Source organism: Chlamydotis macqueenii, chromosome 9, assembly GCF_036417535.1.
Source record: "Chlamydotis macqueenii isolate bChlMac1 chromosome 9, bChlMac1.mat, whole genome shotgun sequence".
Lineage (NCBI taxonomy): Eukaryota > Metazoa > Chordata > Aves > Otidiformes > Otididae > Chlamydotis > Chlamydotis macqueenii.
In genome coordinates this window covers 4,452,378-4,473,827 of record NC_141564.1, presented here as the reverse complement: position 1 = coordinate 4,473,827, position 21,450 = coordinate 4,452,378, and the positions used below count along the sequence as shown (strand labels likewise).

The 21,450-nt window shown below is 39.1% G+C and overlaps 1 protein-coding gene across 1 annotated transcript in view; it reads left to right on the top strand.

The window, feature by feature from the left end:
- CLSTN2 (calsyntenin 2) overlaps positions 1 to 16,628 on the top strand; it is a 338,134-nt gene extending 321,506 nt beyond the window's left edge. The window contains exons 10-17 of the mRNA XM_086754967.1: positions 3,331 to 3,497; positions 6,992 to 7,140; positions 8,497 to 8,720; positions 9,843 to 10,013; positions 10,639 to 10,784; positions 11,950 to 12,067; positions 13,624 to 13,808; positions 14,404 to 16,628. Of these exons, the coding sequence (XP_086611093.1) occupies positions 3,331 to 3,497; positions 6,992 to 7,140; positions 8,497 to 8,720; positions 9,843 to 10,013; positions 10,639 to 10,784; positions 11,950 to 12,067; positions 13,624 to 13,808; positions 14,404 to 14,601 (1,358 nt within the window). The 3' untranslated portion in view covers positions 14,602 to 16,628. The remainder of the gene's footprint in view (positions 1 to 3,330; positions 3,498 to 6,991; positions 7,141 to 8,496; positions 8,721 to 9,842; positions 10,014 to 10,638; positions 10,785 to 11,949; positions 12,068 to 13,623; positions 13,809 to 14,403) is intronic.
- Positions 16,629 to 21,450: the final 4,822 nt, after the last annotated feature.

Genomic DNA, 21,450 nt, shown 5'->3' with positions numbered 1-21,450 from the left:
GGTGAGTCAAATTTGGACACTGGAACTGAGCGTTCCTCTTGCCCAGCGAAGTCAGTGCCTCTGAGCTGTGTGTGGAGCTGCGCAGGCACAAGTGTATCACGCTCAGGGTGAAAGGGTCTCTATTTGAAAAGCTCAGTATTTAGAAGAATTTGGATAATATTCTATAAAAATGTTGCTATCAGCATTAGCTACAATTACGTACTGTGCTTTAACATGCTACAGAATTACCATTTTCATACTGGATTAAATATATTTGTACTCATCTAATCTTGGGAGCTAAGAATTGCAGAGTGACTAGGACTTGGAGATTGAGAAGCTTGAAGAATCGTAGACTGCAGAAGGAAAGACAGCATTCAAACATAGCAGTATAGTAGAACCAAGCACGAATAAAACACTGATAGACAGAGGTAAAACAGCCAGTTGCTGAGGATTTTCAATTTATTCTGACAATTTTTTTCTTCCATTTTTTGAGATTGACAAACTGTATTCTCAGTAATCCCTTTTATCAAAGCTAGAATACAGGGTTGTAGCAGATTGGCTTTAGGCCATTCCTTCAATTTTAGCAAATTTTGGATTTTGCTTCCCGATTTTATTGCATTGGATTTTGTCCATTTGCAATCTAATAATTACTGGCAATTGAAACACATCAGCAAGCTAACATACCCCACTGAGCTGGGAAGCTTTGGAAATGCTGAGGTAGAAGGATATCAAAATGTCAACACGCAGCAATTACAAGCAGCTGTGATAAGAGTCAGATATAATGACTTCTGCTCACCTTGGAGGATAAAATTGGCAGGTATATAATTTTGTCTTTAACTCTGGTAAAAGGTGCTTGTGGAAGGCTTACTTAGCAGTCTGTTTTTTCTAATGAAGTGTGAGATAGCATTCTCTCTTTAAGTGCGCGTGTTTTTTCATGTTGGAAAAGCTGGTTTTGGCGCTGTCCTGGATTAACAAGCATGTTGTATGTAAAACATAGGATGGCGAGAAGGATGCTAGGTTACGGTTAGTACTGCAGATAACAGCGGGAGCTCCAGGAAAAGCAACAGGGATGATAATATTTACAGTGTTAGGTAGAAGATGTAAAGAAAAGGCCTTACTTGGCCTGGTAAAGGAAAAAGGAAGGCACGGTCATATTTTGACAGCTCACATACCCTATCAGGAATAAACTTCCAACTCTAAGGATCAGTGGTCACTGGAATGGATTGCTTGGGGAGCCGCCTCCTTCAGCTCGGACAATTCTCAAGAACAAATTAAGTACAGCTGCTCTTGTCTTGCGACTAGGGCGCAGACCGTGTCATCCCTCAGTGTCCCTTCAGACTCCGCTCTCTGCTGTCCTAGTGCCATTGTCCCAGCCCGAGTCACCCTGTCATAACCGGGGGCATACTTTTGCAGGTTTTCTCTACTGACACGATATGAGACTAGGTAGTCCCAGATATTTTTTCACTCCCATTTTCTTGAAATACTTACCTTTTTTACATAGCAGTTGATAGCCTCTCCAGTACAAAGATTACATGCCTGCTTTCCAGTTCAAAATCAATCTCTACCTCTGCACAAACCCCAGCCTTAGTCCTGTGAACAGAGAAAGCACGTCAGCCTGTTCTTCGATCCTTACTGGTTCTGTAGTGCCTGTGTTTGCAGAGCATTTTAAAAGCTCATTCCTGGAAACACTCGTATTGTTTTCCATGCTTTTATGTTAGCAGTTGCGCAGATGACTTTAAACAGGAATTATACATCTCCAAAATGGTAATGCCTCCTTATACGCCAGCATTTTTTTTAAAGTGGAGCTTGGGCGCAGTGACTACTCTTTATAGTTAATATGGTTAATGGGCGATTACTGTATCACTGTAAATGACTCACTAGGAGTTTTCATTGAGTGATATCTTATAATGAAGCAAGAATTTGTACTTTGTTGTGGACAGAGTAAAGCAAAATAAAGGACAGATCTAATTAGCTATTCCTAACTGCTGAGGGGGGGGAAATGTTGCCTTTAATCTTCTGAATCCACATTGTACTCTAGGTTAATTTGCTATCCTCTGCCATGTTCAGATCTCCATGTTAGCTAAAGAACTGGAATTACAGGATCAATCTGGGGGGGATTTATCCAAATCACTAAGTGAGCAGCACTGAGGAGAAATGAAGATGGCAGGGACAATAAATGTTTCTATAAATACATTGGCAACAAAAGGCACAGACTAAAAGTGATGGTTTTTAGGTAGCAGCATCAGCCTAAAGAAAACTTGCCATTTCACCCCTATCCTAACCCCAGTCCACACACAAATCATCAAGTTAAAGTTCAAGCTTGAGCTAGCTTGCCTGGCAGAAATAGGTTGGTTGACACTAAAGCTGCAAACACTGTAGAGGTGAGTTATCTACCAATTACAACAGCTTATCAACCGCTAATCCAATTAGTCTGCATGGCTTCACCGTTGTGTGGCTCTCAGTCCTCTCAGGCTCAAGGTAGGCAGTAATTCACATGCAGGGATATAGCTAACACTCGCAGGAAAGACAAGCTCTAAATATTCTTCGAGAGGAGGATGAGTAAATCACTAAATATCCCAAGAGTAATTTAGATGCTATGATCACTGGTGCAGGCAGTATGTAATCACGTTTTATTGACAACTCCTAAAGATCAGTCTTCCTTTGAAGCTGCCTAGAGTGCAACTGAACAGAGCGTAGCTGGAGGGCCTAATGCAGCGTACAGCGACGAGACCTGATCTGGCACCAAATGAGCTGCTTTGGGTAAGGGAAGCGCTGTCAGCCTTTCAGCATCGGCCTGCCTTCGCTGTTGTGAATTTACGGCATATCCTTAGAGACAACCGTTTGTAGAGTGTGGCAGTTTGCTTACCCAGAGCCGTAACTTGTAGCACAACTAGGAACCTCAGGTGGTATGTTTTTTGGAGAAGAAAGGCAAAGGCTGTGCAAGTGATCTTGTAATAGAAAACTTGAAAATACAGTTTCTGTATAAATAAATGGTGGCCCTTAAATATTGTTTGAGATTTGTGTTTGAGCACTCCAGTAATCTCATCAATCTGTTTTTGCAAATGCTGTGCTTCTTTGGACACAGATTTTGGAAGCCTTGTTTCATATCACAGCTTTGTAAACACCTGAGTACAACAGCGGAAAAACACTGACAAGAATCTTAAAGACAGGCTGCTACTAAGGACGGCCCAACAACCCACAAAGCAATCCCACTTACCACAATAAATGGGATCTCAAATATACTTGGCTAAAAGGGATATAAATTCCTTAAATGTGTTACAACAAGTTAATTATTAGATGTATGCTTTGTGTATTGGTATCAGTAATCATTTTATATTTTCTTTCTTGCAGGAGGCGAAGTCACCAAGCCCAGATTTGCTCAGTATTTCCATGGCAGCCTGGCCAGTCTTACTATCCGGCCAGGCAGAATTGAGAGCCAGAAAGTGATTTCCTGTTTGCAGGCCTGCAAGGAAGGTCTGGATATTAATTCTCTTGAGAGTCTTGGCCAAGGAATAAAGGTGAGAGATGAACTGACATCATCTTTGATAAGAATTTAGAGCTGATTTATGAAGCGGGGAGCCCAAGGTAGAGTACAGACAGTACAAATGTACTCCCAGAAGCAGTGTAATTTCCCATAAAGTCATGCAAAGGAAAAGCGGAACTGTAGAAGAGCTGTGACACTGCGAAGAAAAATGTTTCCATTATTGCAAAGCTAGATGCTCAGAAAGTGAGGCACTGCTGATATTTCAGAGTCTGTCAGAATTGCTCGGTCATATTCTCATGCTTAGTTTGGTAGTTTTACAGAAATAGACATGATTCCAAAGAATTATTAAATTTTTATCTCAGGTAGCTTTAAAGCAGTGGAAAACATAAGTGGACTATCTTTCATGTAGAGGCAAGTCCAAAAGAAGTCCCAATGCTATTGAAAAATTGCATTGAAACGTATTGAAAAATTCAAAGTGTGTTCCAATAGGAAAACAAGCTTATGGGGCATCAAAATTTGACAAGAAAAAAGCCCATAAAGTCAAGAAATTAAAATTTTACATTTGCAGATCAATCGTTGTCCATCTTCATTATGCATATGGCTATCTTTACTAATACTGTAACACTTTTTCTAAGATTGGAGAACAAAAGGCAGAGGAAATCCTGTTTCAGGTGACATAGTGGCCAGATTGCATTGCATTCGTTACGACAAATTTTGCTGTTTTCGATAGATGCATGGGATCTTGAGTGTAACTTCTGTAATACTTACATGAGAGGCATTGTCAGTTGCCCGTTACTGGTACCATTATTAGAGGACAGATGTTCTTCTGCCTGATATGTAAACACACTGTTAAGCTATTTCCTAGCACGCTAATCACAATACCATCTTCCAAAGGAGCTGAGCTTCAAGTTCAATCTGGGAAGATACTTTGGCTGCAGATTATGCATCCTGTGAAACTGCATAGGTGGTTTTTTTAGCACATTGTTTCTCACTGGGGTGGAAGATGGTGCTGTAATATTTGATCTAGAGCCTGCAGTGGAAGTGCCATGTACTACGTTTTATTAGCTAAACCTTTTTGTTGTACAAGATAGGGGACGGATTTGAAATAGACTCGGGTATCTGTCGAGGTGATAAGTTGCAGTGGTGTAGTATAACCGATATGTTTCTGAAAACAGTGGTAAAAGTGAAAATTGAAAGTGCAGTTAAGGAGGAATTTTGTTAGCTCTAACTTTTACATATAAGCAAAACACCCCAGAGATTATTTTTTTTTTTCTTAATCATACCAAGGACATTATGAAGAATTTCACATTTTTGCTCCCAGCAAAAGAACATACTTATGAGTAAAAGCTATTTTTAAAAGGCAACACATACAAGGAGCAGGTAGGGTTTTCTGGAACGGAAGTGTATGTGCTTGCCAGTAAGTTCTTTGCTGGGATTTTACATGAAATAAAGCAACATACACTTGGTGTGTGGTGCTTAAAAGCATAGTAATTCCTTCTCTGTTGTCACACCCTGAAATCTGACAATATTTGAGTAGTCTGTTGTTTCATGGGCTTGGAAAAATCTATGTTGCACTGCCCACTGCTGCTCCAGCATGGGTGAGTGGCTTTCCTCCTGTACTAACAGTGCAGTGCGAAAAATGAAGATGAGGGATTGTTTTCCTCCTTTTCTGTCTTTCGCCAAACTTTGGAACATTTTCATTTTCCAAAATACAGATGAAGCATAGTGGTTTTTGTAACATTTCTGCTTTCATTTTTACTTCCACAGCCAGCTCAACAGTCAGTGCAACAGCAGGAGGCAAAAATGAAAGGAGCAGTGAGAGGGATTGCAGTAGGGTTTCTTATTGGGGCTGACAGAAAGCAGCTCAGACGGAAGCACAACAATTGGCACCTGACCTTGAACAGAAGATTAATAGAGAGAAAGGGTTTCTGGTGTCAAAAATACACATACCTGATCTCAGACAAGAACGTGGGGCAGTTGCACAGATGATAGGTTGGTTCTGTGTGGCTGTTTGCATGGTGCTTGGCAGATTCAGACTGGTGTTGGAACATGTTTCTGCTGGGCACTTGGGACTCAGGAGGCTTCACCCTTTGTCCACCTAAGAAAGAGTAATACAGCTGTATACAGTTTCTGACATAGTAGTGTTGGACTTTTTTTTTGTCTGCAGCCTAATTTTCAGATATCTGTAACAGCTCTCAGAAACACTGTTTCTATTTTTAGCCCTTTTTAATGAGAGAGACAAAAATGGCTCAGACTAGGGCTTTCTCAGTCCTTTTGGCAGCATTCCAGCTGTTCTGGCAGCTGCACTATTAAGTTAACTAGCTAGCTAGAGTCTCCTTTTGCTAATTTTATTCTCTACTACTGGAGCTTATAGAATGGAAACAGACGTGTATGCAGGCTGTGACTCCTGTTAGTCCTCCTCTTTGTTAAAAAATACCCTTCAGTGTCCTTCCAGCACAAGCTTTAAACCCAGTCCTCCATGATCTGTTTGACAAGAGAACCCTGTGCTTCGTTCTTTTCTTCACAGTCGATTTGCTCTTTTGCTTTTTAACCTTTCTGATTGTAAGGAAGTGTACACAGCCATTGTGGGTACATAACAGAACATGTTCACGTAATCAATATCGAGCTTCAGGAAGGGACCACGTGTGAGGAATGGGTGCATTTCTTTGTATTTTGTGCTGACAACAGTAGGGTACAAAATCAGGGGGGTTAATCTGGTTTCTCTGCAATGCAGGTAGTTTGCTGAACCAATTAACAGACCAAAAAAAAAAAATGGGGATGAATTATGATGAAGATAAAATCAGTCATTTGCTATGCGGATATAGTAGCAAGGTTTCTTGCTCAGCAAGACTGTTCCTGTTCAATGCAATGGCCTAGAGAAAGATCAGGGCTACACAAACAGCCACTGACTTTGCAAGGTTTGTTGGCTCAAATGAGCAGCTGGCTTTGTGCAAGGAGCAGCTCCATCTTAAATCATGACACCCTTATTGATCATGGGACAGAGACAGGAGAATCCCCTTTGCTGTGTCTGACGGTAATGAAGACGTAGGAGGGAAATGTTGTAATTGTTTTGTTCATTCACGTTGAAATATAGCTCTGAAAGACAGAAAGCAGGAAAAATACGCTTCTGCATGCTACTTTGGTTTAAGGCCATATTTTTATATGAAGACTGTGTTTAACCTTAAAAAATTATATAGTAATAATAATGATGACAGTTCAGGTTTTGAACGCTACAGCTGCAGAAATAGTATCAGCAAAGTTGATAATACTGGGCAAAGCACAGCAAATCAGGATTAGTTTCCTCTAAAATTAATTATAACAGTAGTTATTCAGATATGAAACAGATGGCCGATACAAGTACATGTTTTAGGGAACGACACATGGATTCAGCCAACAATAGCTACCAAGTATTTTTTTTTTCTTTAAATCATTAGATTTTAAACTTATGTCTGCAACATTCCTTAAAAATGTCTTGTTTTGCACTCTGTACCTGGTACCTTACATGCTAATTATATACCTTTCCCCTAGTATCACTTCAACCCTTCCCAGTCGGTCCTTGTCATGGAAGGAGATGACATTGAGAATATAAATCAAGCTCTCCGAAAGGTCTCATACATCAACTCTAGACAGTTTCCTACTGCAGGCGTACGACGTCTCAAAGTCTCATCTAAAGTCCAGTAAGTTATACTTCAGCTGAACTAATTAGATTATGCACATTTTAAATGAATTACTTTGTTCTTTGGACATGTAAAAAGAAGAATTTTTTGCTAAATTACATTACATTGCTAAAATCATACTTTCATGTTCTTGAACATAAAGGATTAATTTCATTTACTTTGATGCTGATTTACATTATGATTTTCTTTTGATATTGTCCTTTTAAGAAACTTTTAATGTAATTTGCTTGCATTCTGTTTATAGTTTGGAGCATGCAGTCTGGGCTGAACAGTACTTGGATTTATTGCCTTCTTATGTTACTGTTCATTTTAAAAAGTTATAGTTTCTTCTGAGATAGCTAGAGCCGTGACTTTTTAAAGCAGGCCTAGTACATCTAACAGACGCCATATCTGCAAGAACAGTATTTGCAGCTATGCTCGAAGTAGGCTTTGTCTGTAGCCTTATATGGCAGTCATCACTGAAGTACTGGTGTTGGGTGTCAAACAGACATCCGTATCCTTCCATTTTCATGCAACAATAGTGGCAGAACCTGCACGATGATGTTTACAGTTCTACATACTCAAAGAGCTGTTGGCCACTTCTGCCCTCCCCTGGGGTACGTCTCTGCTAGAGCAAGCTGGGCAGTGCAGTGAAAGCAGATCTTTAGAGTGAAAACAGTGTGAAAATATCAGCTCTGTGAACTCTCACCTACGGCGCATATAGTTCTGACTAAGTACTAGGCTTAGCCTACTGCGGTGGGCTGAGCACACTAAGTGTTTGGAGAGCATCTTCTGATGTAGTTTCACTGGAGCAGTCCACTTTGCACACTCCAAGGCTGGCCCAAACCTTCTGCCAAGATCAAAGAAATTTGTCAGGAGGTTCACTTCCAAAGCACAGAGCTGATTCAGATGAAAATGCTGATAGAGGCCCCTTTTGTCCCCAGTAAATACTGGGGCAGTGCCAGAATGAGTTCACAATGGGTCCAATTTAAATGGATAATCAGGCCCTTTTATTCACACATGACAAAATAAACATTCAATATTCATTAGCTAGCGCTTTGAGAATTTAATATTAGGTTTACTAAAGTTAGTTGCTATCATCTAATTAAGTTTACTTTTTTTTAACCATTCACTGCTTTGTTAAATGTCAGTTAAACATCAAAATATTATTCTCATAGTGACTTTACTAAAGACTGAGCCTGTCTTGAATCTGGATGGTACAAATGTGTGTCTGTGGGGCAGTGTCACAGTATGGAATAGACTGGTCTGAGACAGTACAAAAGGATGAGAGCCATCAGGTGGGTTTGGGCAGTGCAAGCGCCACACACTCTGATGTGCAAGCTGTTACATGCAGTTAATGAATAATATATTTTTCAGATGTTTTGGTGAAGATGTCTGCATTAGTATCCCAGATATAGATGCGTATGTAATGGTGTTTCAGGCCAATGAGCCCAAGATTACAGTAAGTGGGATGGACCACTTTGCTAGACCAGCCGCACAGTTTGAAAGTGAAAGAGGCGTTACTTTGTTACCTGACATCAGGATTGTCAGCAGAGTCACTAAAGTGGAGCATCCCGTGGATTTACAGGAACGTGATGGAGGTTTGTGGATTTCTTTTAAATATCATTACTTGCTCTGTAACATGGCTTCTCGTATTTTTTTAAAGGACGGTGCAAACAAGTAACACAAAGGAAGTCAATTCACCCAGATTAATTTTGGCAATGTTGGGCAGCAGTAATGCTGTACTGAAGACATTCAGTTAAACACATTGAAAAATGTGTTAAAGGTGACAGAGCAGTATGTGCTTCAAGAAAAAGTCGGTTGTCTATTTAGTGTCTTGCCTACTTCAGAATAATTCCTTTCCACTCTGCTTTACATCTTCCATTGAGTACCATACTTTCATTAGAATCACTCTATTTGTAACACGATTTTGTTAATTGTGCTGATAAAATGGAAAGCAGTAATTAATTATAAAATTAAATTTGTAAAATGGGCACTAGTCCCAAGATTGCAATCTCTGTGTCTACGGTACCCTGAGAGGGGCTGGTTAAGCAGTCTTGCCAGACACTCTGTGCTAAGTTGACCAGAGAACTCAATCGCTAAGCTAGTTGTTTTCCAGTAACAGAGTTATTTTTTTAATCATATGTACTGAAGAATAGTCTGTTTAAAACTGAATTTCTCCAAGTCACGCACCGTAGGATCTTGCCATTTATGATAATACCACGTTCTTGGATAGACGGCCATGTTCTTTGTAATACAAATTCTTTATGGAACACAGAGTAACTGAGGTGTAGATCTATTTGATATGTACTTTTCCTGTTTGGTTTTCCTTGAAAAAAAGAATGAATGTATCATAGCAACCTGGTATCAATACAGTATTGAAAACCAGAATTGTTCACCTGAATTTATTTCCAGGATCAAATTTTGGTTTTCTACTCCCAGTACTGTTCTGGAGTGCCCTTCAGTACAGAGCAGTGTATTTTCTATCTATCTCACTGGGTGTTTGTAGGCCTTCATCATCACAGCACCTGAGCAGGCAAGACACTTCTCTCTTGATTTGCTTCAACTGTGCTGAATTTACTATAGGTAAAACCCAATTCAGCCATCTGTGAAAACTGAAATCCTTGATGCAAAGCACATAAAACGACTGAGCTATTCCGTGATTATTTATCTTAGTTTCTTTTTTTTTTTTTTTTCTTCATGATACGTGCCATCTGTTGCAGCCAAGAAGCCAGTGGTGTTAGAGGAAATGCTCCACAACTTGGATTTCTGTGATATTTTGGTCGTTGGTGCAGAACTAGATCCTGAACAAGAGTGTTTAGAACTAGATCATGCGGAGCTTCAAGGAAAACATCTAGATGCCACAAATTCCACAGCAGGATATTCAATCTATGGTATGTTCATGGACTTTGCCTTCTCTTATTTCTTCCCACCAACAATTCTATTATTGGAATGAAAGTAGTAATTTGAAATAAATTAGACACAGATCTCTGATGAACTAGCCATAAAATATTCCAGGAGAGACTGTGTCTCAGAAAGCATAGTCACTCCTTGATCTGTGTGTGCTGTGTTTATTCTTTGGAATACAGCACAGCTTTGTCTTGATGGCAGCGTCCCTCCTGCTACTCCCCAAATAAGGAAAACAGCAAAACTGCTTTCTTTAAATGTGGGGGTTGTTGTGGACCATCACAGTGGAACGTGGGAATGAGGGGATTCCTCAGTGCACTGCACAGTGCTGGTAACTCATGGGCCATTTCTTTTTTCACACTAAATTTATTCTAAATCTTTGCTGTTGCATGTGTTCCTCTCCATTATGGACCTATATTAATTTCAAAAAACTATTCTCAGATAATTTAGTATCAGCCAGAGGCTCTATCAGGGAATATTTGAGGCACTGTCATTTTCAGATCATTCTGCCCAATTTTGTATTTTCTGTGTGAACATTTGATTTCTCCTGTACTGCACAGAGCATGTGTTACACAGTGTTTCCTTGAGATTACTGCTCTACCGCCATTTCAGGTGTGGACAGCATGCACAACTATGAACAGGTTCTTCGGCAGGTTCGGTATCGTAACTGGGACACTTCTGCTACCTTTGACAGAAAGTTCAGAGTCAAGTGCTCAGAGCTAAACGGACGCTACACCAGCAATGAATTTAACTTGGAGGTAAGCAATCATTTAGTCACATTTTCTTTTCTGTCCCTGAGGCTGAGCACTAGCCTTATCTTCAGCAACATCAAGTTTTCTTTAAAACATGTATTCTGATTGACGCGTTCTGGTAGAAGTTGGCTTCTCCTGTGGACATTTCTCAATGTGGGGGTGTCAGTTCTGCTGCATATGTAAGGAGATGACCCTTCTCTTGAACTCCACTAACACAGAGAATTAATCCAGTTCAAACAGAATGGAGGTTAAGGTCATCATTATTGTTTTTTCATGATATAAATATATCCTACAGATCTTTTTGAGGATTTATACACCTGCTCAAAAGTAAATCTTTGCAGGCTCATTATTTTCCTTAGAATAGTTATTTTTTAACTTAACTTGACATTTTTCTTTCCTGCAGCATTCACCTTTTCAGTTTTTTCAAGCACTATCCGTTACAATAAGTAAGTTCTATAATTTGTTCCTCATCAGGTGGAGGTCATTCCTCATAATATACATGATTTTAGATTTTTTCGGGGAGGAAAGTCAGTAACAAATGCATAGGATGGACTTCATCTGCCATATTCTCTTGGATCCACTGCCCAGACGTGGTCAGTTACCACAGGAGTATTTAGATAGCTCTCATGAGCTTATGTGTGCTGGGACTAAGTCCAGTGCAGCACAGTGGCTCAGGGACTGAGAATGACTGCTGATGCAGACCTATTCTGAAGAACCAGCTTACCCAACCTAGAACCCAGTACCAAGTAAGGGACGCAGGAAAAATGGAGACCTCTTTTAATTCTCTTACTGTTTTGGTTTTAAACTCGATGAGTCAGTGTTCTGTGTGACAGATCTCCCACTAACTTTCAGGGAACACCTAAAAGCTGATTAGTAGAGAGAAAAAAAGGCACTACTTAACCAGACAGGTAAATAATAAAGTCATTTTCTGTGACACTTCATAGTCTCCAGCTAGAAATGTTAGAATGTATTTTTAATGCTAGAAATGAGAAATGTATTAACCTGTGTATTTTTCACTGGCACAGAAAAAGATAATATGGCACTTAAGATCTATATAATATTATTTGTATGTGGTGATAAACTTCACAGTTCAATGTAATGTGTGGAGCCAGCAGGCTTGCAATATAGAGCACTTTTTAGTATCTGATCTCTTATTTTTCTCTTTTGCCAGGTTAATATTCTACACAGCTCCAACTCCATGGACCATGTAAATCATATGATAGTACAACCGCAATTTCTGCAGTCTGTCCACCACTCAGAGGGAAGCACAAGTGCTGTTCACAACTCAGGTATGTGATGAATTCACAGACACTGCTCGTTCTGGTATGTCAGTATTTCTCTTGTGATTCAGCCTGGTCAACAAATAAAGCCCTGAAGTTCATAGTTACAGCTTGTGAAACCTCACAGAGATCATGGCACAGGTATGAAAGAAGGTAACATTGACTTCACTTGTTTCTTTCTGGGGAGGGACCTTGTAATTAAAAACTGGTATCCTTTTCTAAAGTCTTCATTCAAGGTTATGTACTCTGACCCAGATAGTTAAGAAAATGTCTTGTTTCTAGAATTGAATGGTACGAAGGATAATATTTATGCTCATATTGGTTTTGTTCATCTGTATTTCCATGGAATAGTAGTTTCTGCCCAGCCCTTTCTAAGCAGAAGCAAGAAATGTTTGTATTATTATTATTTTTTTTTTTAAATACAGAATTGCTGTAGTGCTTCTGTTACCTGCTGTCCAGGCCTCAGTCTGGAGCTCTCTGGAGAGGAGATATGTCTACCTAGCCATGTGCAGGGGGTATTAGTATATATTAAATACAGAATTCAAACTGACTTTTTAGACTATATGAGTTAAAATATATACTCAAATCTGAAGCTTTTTCAATGAAGTTAAACCCAGAGCAAAGATATCTGTTTAAATGCTGGATTCTGAAATCCTTTTAGCTCAATGATACATATGTAAAGAAGTAAAGCTGGTGTAAAGTGTAGGGGGCTATAAGTAGGTATATACAGTTATGCTTAGAAAATTGCTGTATTTTTCTGTACCCTTGTACAGACATTTTGCTAAAACAAAACTGATTTTTTATGAAATTAACTATTACCAACTCGTTCATTCTTCTTTAATATTGTTCTGATTTCAGAGTCCTGTTCTTACAGGCAGGGTGAGGCGATAAGATGGTGTACAGAGCTACTATGGCTCCTAGAAGGGCAGTGCCTAGGTAGCAAAGGTACACAGAAAGTGGCAGCACTTCTCCACTAACCTAATTATGGAAATGATTGATAATATGAGAGTAGTTTGAGAGGTCTGTTCCTTTTATTAGGTGGAGACAGAGGCTTCTCAGAGTCCAACAGGAAAAATGTCTTGAATCCTCAGGAGTCTCCCGGGAAGGTTGTAACACAGGCAAATAGAGTGGCAACCTGTTATTTTATTTCTTGGAGACTGAGCTTTACACCACAGTACAAGGGTTTGAAACCTTTGTTTATACAAGCTTTGAGATACACTGTTTCTCACAAGTGAGGTTAACACCTCAGCTGTAATCAATGAGAAGGGGCCACATGCAGGTAAGAAAGATAACTGAGCCTTACTGCAAAAACACTTGGTTCTGAAACTAATTGATTCTGCACTGATTGACTACTTGTCCTCTGTAATAAAGTGGCTTAAAGAACAAGTGGTAGGCATACTGATTTTTTAGTTATGTTTTGTAGTACTCATTATAAGATATCTGTAAGCACCATTCGTGTATGCTCTGCCTTAGCAGATGGGCACTTGTCAAAAAAATATTTAGTGTTTTGTAGACAACTTGTTCCACAAATATAAGCCCATTCCCTTTTCCACCTTTTGTTCCAGTTGTTCCGAGTGTGGCTACTGTTGTTATTGTAATCTGTGTGAGCATACTCATTTTCATCATAACCTTGGGAGTCTATCGAATTCGAACAGCTCATCAGCACAGCTCTGCAGACAACGAAGGAAGTAAAGAAAATGAAATGGATTGGGATGATTCTGCTCTGACTATTACCGTCAACCCCATGGAGGTATGTAACTAACTGAGCCTCACAGTATTATGTCATGATACTACTGGGAGTTACTGTCTGGGCTGGTAGCTTACTCAGCAGCGAGGTTTAAGCTTGGCAGAACAGTTGTATGTACATACACTCAGGAACCCATCTCAGTTTTCAGCTCTGCACACCCTGATAAATAAACTGAGCACTTACTTAATATTTGTCATCACATATAATTACTAAATAGCATGGTGAAGAATTCTTGGGTACAACACCACTTCTCCATTCATAGTTGCACCCTAGCTACACAAGATGATTCAGTTACTTCGGTTTTTACCATTTAATGTACACACTAAAAGGAGGGGAAATGATCAGCAGTTTAAAGAATCTGATATTGAAGGGTTAATGTTAGCCTGACTAACAAAGATATTGCTTATTGATATTCCATTTTTGTTACAGTAGTTTTTGAATGTTTGCTATTGAATCGTATCATATTTGATGCCTAATAGTCCCGTAATGATGGAAAGCAGATTCCCCCAGCATGTTAGCATTTCTAAATGTGGAATAAACGCTCACATTCTCCCAGCCCCTTCTACTGTCTCTCTTTCATTCTTTAAATGTACTGTAGAAATACGAAAAGCCTCACCAGATGGAAGAGGAGAGTGAGGAAGAAGACACAGAAGATGAAGACACAACCAGTGCTGAATCAGATGAAAGTGAAGAGGAGGAAGAAGAGGAGGAAGAGGAAGTGATTGTCCAAAAGGGAGACAAACGGAGTGCCACCAGGCAAGAGCAGTTGGAGTGGGATGATTCACTCCCGTACTAACAGCTCTCCAGCCACATGCTCTTTTGTAACAACCAATACAATATTTTTTCAGAGTCTATGAGTTCATTGACAGGATTTGAACTTCTGCTTGCCTATTACTGTTTTGCCTAAAATGATCTTGTTGTAGTAAGTGATAATGCTAGACCCTTTCCTTACACAACCCAGAGAAAACGTGGTACAGACATACTGGCATCACCAGTAATAAAGTAATATAGAACTTGGTCTGTTAGCAAGCGTAGTTCTCAATTTCCTGTTTCTACACAGCAGATACGTGACAAAAGTCCTGTCACTCAATCCATAGAGGTTTTTACCTTTGCTATTTTTTTCATACAGGAGAGATTTCAGCTTGTTATGAAGAATTACTTGTGTGGGTCCAAATAACAAACAATTGTCATTTGACTTCACACTCTTACAGGTGTAAAATATAATTGACCTTCAAATTGGGGCAGAGTTTTAGTACTACAGGTGACAGAGACTGAACTCCACTTGTTGTCTTGTCCTGCCTTCTTTCTACAAGGGAGTATCTAAGACTTTACACGGGCTGCATGTGTGCCTGTGTAGAGGTGGACATTTTTCCAGGCATGCTGTCAGAACCCTCAAGACAGTGATTTTATCCAACCCAGCCAAGAGAGTTTAACAAAAAAAAAAAAATAAGCAACAACAAGGGGCTGCTGAAAGTTACCCAAAAACCCCATTATGTGTCCACAGATTATCTTATGCACAAGGTAAATTCTAATGGAATTGATTTACTGAAAACCTGTAGAGCTGCTCATTCTTTATGGATTGAGCAATTTGCGGCCAATGGATGCTTTAAACTATCGGTCTTGTAAAATCATTAGCTTCCTGCAGTATCTTACTGAAGCAGTGACCCCATTATTCCATAGCTATTTATGGTTGGGATTTAAACAGTGATTTTATATGAGGAAAATATTCCCTTTTGCTTTAGTGAATGCCAGCTGGAACTCCTGTCTGACTGTACGCTGTGAAACATTATGCCCTGTTTCTTCTGTACCCTTACCTACAGATGAGTGGTGCAAGAGAAGGCAACAGGATACCCAACTGTCAGCTCTCTTTTGTGCTCGTCATTCTCCTTTATTTCTTCTTCCTGAAGCCATTAATGTTGAGAAAAGGTTTTATAATGTAACAGAACAAGAATAAATAAAACCTACTTGGAACCAAAAGAAGTCAAAATGAAAACTAAACTCTTAAGAGGTTGATAGAGTATTTTAGTTTATGGTAACACAGCATATTTTTCTTAAACACTGTTTAAAAAGAAAAAGAAAAAAAAAAGTCGAAAAGCAAAGCTATGTACAATGTGTTAAGTCTGTGTGGTGTGGTTTTTGTCCCCCTTCCCTTTCCTTAATTATCTCTGCATCTTCAAGTGCTGCAGCACTTGCTAGGATAACTGCTCTAATGCATAACAACCAAAATGGCATGGAAGTGAATGCTGCCCAGTGGCTTGCCCGTTTGTTGGTTTTTTCTAAGTACTTCCTTTTCTTTACAATTTCATCACTGACTTTTGCTTTTGTATTTTGCTGTTTAAAATGAGCTGCTGCTGCTTCTCTCTCCCAGAGAAGCAGTCTGTCTTGCCACAACAGGACCTTCCTGAGCACCCAGGAGTGGTAGTTGTACAGGGTAACTTCAGCAAGCTTGAGGGTATCATCGACCCCTTTCAGTACTGAATTATGAGCAGCTCCTGCCTGTCTTGGGATATGGAGAATATAATTCCAGTTTCTGCAGGGAAATCTTGGCAGCAACCAGCCCTTGTACTTTAATACGGGAGAGTAAATGAGAACTCCTCTAAATTAACCTTAAAATTAAAATGGAGATCTTCATTAGCTTTTTTTGGTGTGCCAGGAATCGTGTTGGCCCATGATTGTTAAGAAAGACTGCCAGTATAGAAGTTTTCTTAAGTGTGAGCAGTCCTGGTTTACTTTTATTCTGGTCTCTCACGTGTATTAAACCTACAAGAATATTTTCAGAATCAAGCCTACACTTCATCTGCAGGACTAAAGATTGTGACATAGGCCAACATATCTATCTGTTTAATTAAAAATTAATTTTAAAAATTCTTAATAGCTTGAACAGAAATTATATGTTAGATCATCTCCTAGCATCCTGGTACCCTCTATAATTTCCTAGTGTTACTTTTGGTTAGTGACGTGAAGCAGGCTCATCACGATGCTTGTTATCCACACATCAGCAAAGCTTTGTGCTCAGAAAAAAACCCCAAGATTTAAAACTAAAAGTAGATACTTAAAACTCAATATCAGATTTAAAACTGGACTTAATTTTTTTTTAAGTTTCTATTATTCCTGATTATTGTTGTTATCATAGCAAAAATTAGGGCAACTTGAAAATAGCAATTTACAAACCTTAGTGATAGCTTTTAATTCTTTTAAATGTTCGTGTCTTCATCAGTGTGTTCCTCTATTAAATAGATTTTTATCTTTCTGTTACTGGAAGCAAATATTTTTCAGGTCATACTGGTACATTACACAAAAAGCAAACAAAGTAATTTCTCTACTATAAATAAACCTGCCTTTTTAAACCTCAGCAAGGTAATGCAGGCATGTGTGTTATCACTAAAATTTGGGTTGAAGAAAATACTTATCAAACCACAATCTATCATCATACTTATTTTAGATTACTCAGTGGAGCATATTACGCAACATTTTTCATTCAAATAAACAGAAAAAAAAAAGCCTTTTCACCAAGTGTTAGTGAGAATGAGATAGTACTTCTCAAACTGAACTTGGGAATTAAAATGTGTTTAGAAAGTCACAGCAAACATTTCATGAGCAAAAGCCTACTCGTAGACTAACAGAGAACTCCCACGTGTTCTAAATTGAATTTAAGAATATTTCCTTCCCTCCATGAATTATTTATGGTGTATACTGCTTGCTTAAAACCAAACCAGAACATATACATATATATATATATATATATGTATATATGTGTGTGTATGCATATATACACATACATAAATACGATAGATACATATACTTATCCATAGCTACCCATAGATACACACACAAATGTACCCACACACACACACACCTACTCATAGCTACCCTTAAATACACACAAACACACACAACTACCCATAGCTAACCATAAATACATACATACACCCATAATTATCCATGTACACCCATAAATAATGCCCATAACTGCCCATAAATACCCATGGCTGCCTATAGATAGTTACCTACCCATAGATGCAATACCCATAGGTACCCATAGATGCCTGTGGATACCTATATGCCTACCCATAGATGCCTATAGATACCCCTAAATGCAATGGGTACCTATAGATACCCATAAATGCCCATGGATACCCCTAGCTGCCTATAGATAGATACCTATAGCTGCCCATAAATGCAATACCGGTAGCTGCCCATGGATACCCATAGATGCCTATAGATGGATACCTACCCATAGTTGCCTATAGATACCCATAAATGCCTATAGATGCCCATGAACACCTATAGATGCCATACCCATCAATGCCCATGGATATCCATAGCTACCTCTAGATATCCTTAAATACCCATACAGACCCATAACTACCTATAGATACCTATACATATCTACAGATGCCCACCTACCCACAAATAAATACCCACATACACACCCATAAATACATATACCGAGATACCCATAGATACATACACACACATTTCCTCTCCACCCTGCTATCAAAAGAAAAAAAAAAATTAAAAAAAAAAAAAAAAAACACCTCTCTCCTTTTGTCTCTGAAGCAAGTGGTTATGCTGCAAACTCAGAAATGGCAACTGCAGTGTCTTTCTTGGCCACATGAACTGTGATGCTTAGCCTTAGCCCATTTGCAAGATTGAGCTATGGCATCAGACAAATAAATGCAGGGTTTTTTTTTTTTTACAGTTGCAATGTACGAGTGCATCCAAAAAAAAAACCCCACATCTCTGCAGAGACACTTACTTGTAATACAGGACATCAGTCATCTGCGACGCCAGAGGTCTGAAATGACATCACATCAGTGAATGCCTTTAAGTTTTTAAAAGACGAAGTCTATTCTAAGGCTGGTGAATGTGGCAAGATCTACAAATTCAAGATGGTGATTCACCGTTACACTGTATCATATGATTTAATATAACTGCCCAAGGAAGTTGCTTTTGTGATCAATAGTTCACTTTTTTTTTTTTTTTCACTTCTACCCCTCCCCCCGCCCCCAGGTATTTATCTTTGCAATCTCAGTATTTACTGCAGTGCCTGATAGCAGTCCAAATTAGAAATAGATGTGTAGAGTTCATGACATGTTTAGTACTAATTAAAATATAAAGTTACTTATTGGTTCAAGCAGACCCTAGTGTCCTGCAGTGGTGGCTCAACTGCATTGTAACTCTTTATTTCCCTTTCTGATGTGTTGCTGTGCTGGGCTTGCTGCAAGCACATGCACCATCCTTACAGCATTCAGGAGGAAAAGACGACTCGGAAAGGTCAGAGGGCTATAAAGTTCCTGTAGGGGGAATTAAATCCAATGTCTCCATTGCAGGAGCCATCCCTGCCTAACCCTAAGCTGACAATAATGCCATGGGACATGAGCAGCCCCGGGTTAAGCACTGGTCAGAGCGTGCTTTCTGTAGTAGCCCTTACTTCACTTTGTCCCTTCCCCTGACCTGTTACCTGAGAGGCAGCTCTAACACTTACCTGGTGGAGATCCCAGCAGGTTGGGACATGACACTTCCTCTTCCCGAAGTTTTAGGGCCAGCACATGCACCACCCCCATCTCCACCAACATCCCTGTTTAGCAGAAGAGGAGAATGAAAGACTTTACTGAGGTCACAGCAGGTAGAGGTCTGGTGGGATGGATGCTCCTGGTATCCTGTAATATACATTAAAATACTAAAATTCAAGAAAGATATTTGCAAAAGCATACGGGTAGTTAGAGAGTGAGGGGAAATTAAACTATAAGGACATCTCCAGGGCTTCAAGAAAAGTCTCCTCTTCCCATAAGTCACAAATGCTGACTAGATTAAATATCTCAATACCAGTATATCCCCACCACTTTTTGTGTGCTTACTAAAAGTGACACTAAACCCTCCTAGCAAAATATAATTTCCACAGAAACAATTTCCAGGAATTTAGCAGTAGGCAAAGGAGCCAAGTGCTAGAAATCTAGGTGTTTAACATCATGGCTAACAGCCTACATTATTTTTGACAAATCTGCTTCACCTCTGTGGTGTGCAGCTCTTATACCGGATGTACACTGTATACTATTTCTGCACTACTCTTAAAAAGTACCAGTAAGTTACTGGCAAGAGACCAGCTCATTTGGCAGAAAAATGAAGCTGTTTGTTAGAGCTTGCAAAAAAAGATGTTTTAAATATATTTAGATATTTGTTTCCTGATGAAATTCTGGTGCTGAAAATTAAATAAAAAAAAAAAAATAAAAAAAAAAACCCACCATGAAATAATATTTTTGGACAAATATTGACAGTTGCCAGACTGAGAAATAACAGTGACATAAGCTGAATTTTGAGAAAACATACACTAACTGATACATTAATTTGCATATATAAAAATTTGTATACATACAAATTTCAAGTATTATTTTATGTATGTGTGTTTATATATAATATATTAATTATCTAGGTTGGCAATACACCTCTTGTTTTATGCAGCGTTTTCTGTGAAGCAGCATGGATTCAGGCAGCACATCCGTAGTTGCTCTTAGACTGTCTGGAATCCTAGAATCAAAGCATATAACAACTGTGCCCTTAAAATGGGCCAATTTATGGCTTTTTAGGATTGCGGTCAGATGCTGGTCATCTTGCTGGTTAGGCTGGATATCAGAGTCAAATGGCCAATGAGCTCTGGTTCTACCCCAATAAAATTAGTGAACAAAAATAGTGGAAATATTTGGCAGAACCTAGATGTGTGCAGTAGCTTCACTTTTATGTTTCACTTACTTTTTGACCATAAGCCTTCGGATTAACGCATCTCTGGATGATCCCTGTATGGGCCTTTACTTTGTATCCACTTCAGGCAGTTCCCATACACCAGTTGGGCAGATCTAAGGAGAAAACAGAAATGATAAAAAGGTTTATAAAAACAGAAGTAATAGTACCTTTGAAACAACTAAAACTGTCATTAATTACTGTTAATTGTACGTAACACTGTACCTTATAAATATCATCTTCCTCATGTTTCAGCCAGGATCACCAACCATATAGCAGCACTCGGTTTCTGCCTCCTCAGGCCGTGCTGAGAAAGATGCCAAGCTTGTTCACGCCACATCCTCACTGCCCACAGAGCCTGCAAGCCACGTAGTGTAAAAGTGCGGCTTCAAACAGCCCCAGGAATGCCAGCCACCCTTGTCCCTCAGAGATCTGGGTGTTATGTCCAAACCATGCAACACTTTGCACTATAATATAAATACTTTCTACAGCACCCAGAAGCAAACGGTGATCCTGTAGAATCTTTGAATATATGAGGTTTTTTGTTTTTTTTTTTTAAAGCACAACAAGCAGCGTGGGGAGTTTTTTAAGCTGAAATTTATCAGGTCTCTTAATGTAGCACATTTCAGATTTCTGGTGAAGGAGATGACAGTCTCAGATGAACCAACAAAAGAAAGCATACCCAGTGATCAGAGTGTTTCCTTCAGCACTAGGGTGTTTTATTGTTTGGTTTTTGGTTATGGTTTTTTTTTTTTAGTCTCTCCTGGACTCCAGATTCTTTTTTTATTAGCATGGAGAATAAAGACAGATTTGAAGGATGACTATTAAAGCTATGGCAAAGTAGAACACATAGTCTGTTAGCACACCCAATCTCAAGAAATATTGCTGCTAAATCTATCAGGAAAGT